At 36.3% G+C, this 1,919-nt stretch overlaps 1 protein-coding gene across 1 annotated transcript in view; it reads left to right on the top strand.

The window, feature by feature from the left end:
- The window catches only part of LOC104802574 (heat shock factor-binding protein 1-like), a 1,911-nt gene extending 925 nt beyond the window's left edge, over positions 1-986 (top strand). Inside the window, exons 3-5 of the mRNA XM_010526232.2 lie at positions 105-128; positions 214-256; positions 552-986. Of these exons, the coding sequence (XP_010524534.1) occupies positions 105-128; positions 214-256; positions 552-688 (204 nt within the window). The 3' untranslated portion in view covers positions 689-986. The remainder of the gene's footprint in view (positions 1-104; positions 129-213; positions 257-551) is intronic.
- The last annotated feature ends 933 nt before the right edge of the window (positions 987-1,919 follow it).

Here is a 1,919-nt window from a genome sequence, read left to right as displayed (position 1 = left end):
TCCCCCCCCCCCCCCATCCATAACCCAATTCTCTAGTTGGTCCAAGTCTGCTTCTGCTTTTGAGACAGTCTCAATTTTGCTGAACGTTTCATTCTCATCTGCAGGTCCAGAATCTTCTGCAGCAGATGGTGGGTTGGACAATTCTTCTATCTTTTTTAGGTTTACAGCCTTGGTAGGTAGATTTTCGCTAACTTGGTTCGATTTGTGTGTCAGCAATCCAGGTTCCAGACGATGTCGGACTCCATTATTACGAAGAATATCCTCCTATAAACCTTTGGTTTTAATTGAAAGAAGCTTCTTTTAGGATAGTTGAAATTTAATCTCTTAAGAGCTAAATCCTGATCCTGGGCCTTCATTTCATGCTATTGTGAGAAAAAAACGAAACCTTTTTCATTGAAAATCTACTGAGTGGAATTTGAAAAATCATTGTGTGGTTTGCGTATGATATGAACTGCTCTTCCTAGGGGTTGGTTCCGGGATTTGCATTCGTGATATCCGTTAGATCCGATACTCTAACATTAATCATTTCTCCTTGACATTTGATGTTTCACTCGATGAGATGGGGAGCAGGATCGATGAGCTCGAGCAAAGCATCGACGATCTGAGAGCAGAGATGGGTGTAGAAGGCACTCCTCCTCCAGCATCCAAGTCCAGCGATGAACCCAAGACTCCGGCCGGCTCCACTTAAGAAAGCTACTCTCTATAGTGTTTCATCCACTCATTGACACTGACAGGTCAGGATCTACTACTATTTGCTTATTATGCAGCATCCTCATAAGCTAAGCTATTAATTTTTCAAAGGGCAAGTGTTTTTTTTTACCTCTTAAGACCAATATGACTTGTCATTGTTATTGTCGTGTTTTGTGTTATGATTTGCTTTCTTCCAACATGGTTCGTGTGTGAATGAATCTATATATTTGTTCTTACAATGTCTAAGACCCTATGAGATGCGACCGAAACGGAATGTGATTGTAGCTTCTGTGTTACTATTAATGGCGGGCGTTTCGGGTTTCTATTCGGTATTGGTTGAATTGGATTTGGAAACGGTTTAATCATTTTTAGAAATACTGTACTAAATTAGGTTCGAATGTTAATCGGTTCGGTTTTAGTGTTTGTTTAGTTCAACCGTTTTGTTATGTGAGTACTACTAAACAAGAATCGGAACTTTATATTCACTTGCAAGGATGATTTGTGTTTTGATTCGGTATTTGTCAGGTTTGGTTCAGTATTTATCGAATACGGTCCAGAAACGGTTTATTGGATTTTACAACAATTATACAAAATTAGAACCGAATAATATCCGGTTTGGTTCGATCATTCAATTCTGGTTCCGATTCGAATTGGTTCATAACTAAATTGAGAGAAGGATGATTAGAATGCGTTGGGTCGTGGGCATTCCATAGGGATGGGCCTGTAGTCGTAATTGAGATTATTTTCCTATATATATATATACATATATATATATTATTTTATGTGGGTTTATGTACATGTGTAAATGCGACAAAGGCCCTTGGGCCCATTGGATGGCGCCATAAATAAAAGTGTCCCTAATTTGTTTCCACCGAATTTAATGGTTGGGTCTTAATGGGTCCTAAATTATGTTCTCTTTCCTCATTATTTTTATTTTAATGTAACGTTCCCCTTTCAACTAAATATTTATATACTATCCACAACATTTACGATTATACACTAGCAAACCCACTTCACAAGGTCATGCAATAATATTTCTACAACTAATTATAAGTTGAAAACTCAAAAGTTATAGAAATTCTATATTATAAATAAATAAATAAGGCACGTTAATGCATTGAAACTCGATGAATTATTTTTTGTTGGTTATTTATTTGAATTTTGGGATTATATATATATATATATATATATATATATATATATATATATAGACACCATAAATAGAAGCG

The sequence above is a fragment of the Tarenaya hassleriana genome, unplaced genomic scaffold, assembly GCF_000463585.1.
Source record: "Tarenaya hassleriana unplaced genomic scaffold, ASM46358v1 Cleome8, whole genome shotgun sequence".
NCBI classification, from domain to species: Eukaryota; Viridiplantae; Streptophyta; class Magnoliopsida; order Brassicales; family Cleomaceae; genus Tarenaya; species Tarenaya hassleriana.
This window is presented reverse-complemented; position numbering and strand designations above follow the sequence as displayed.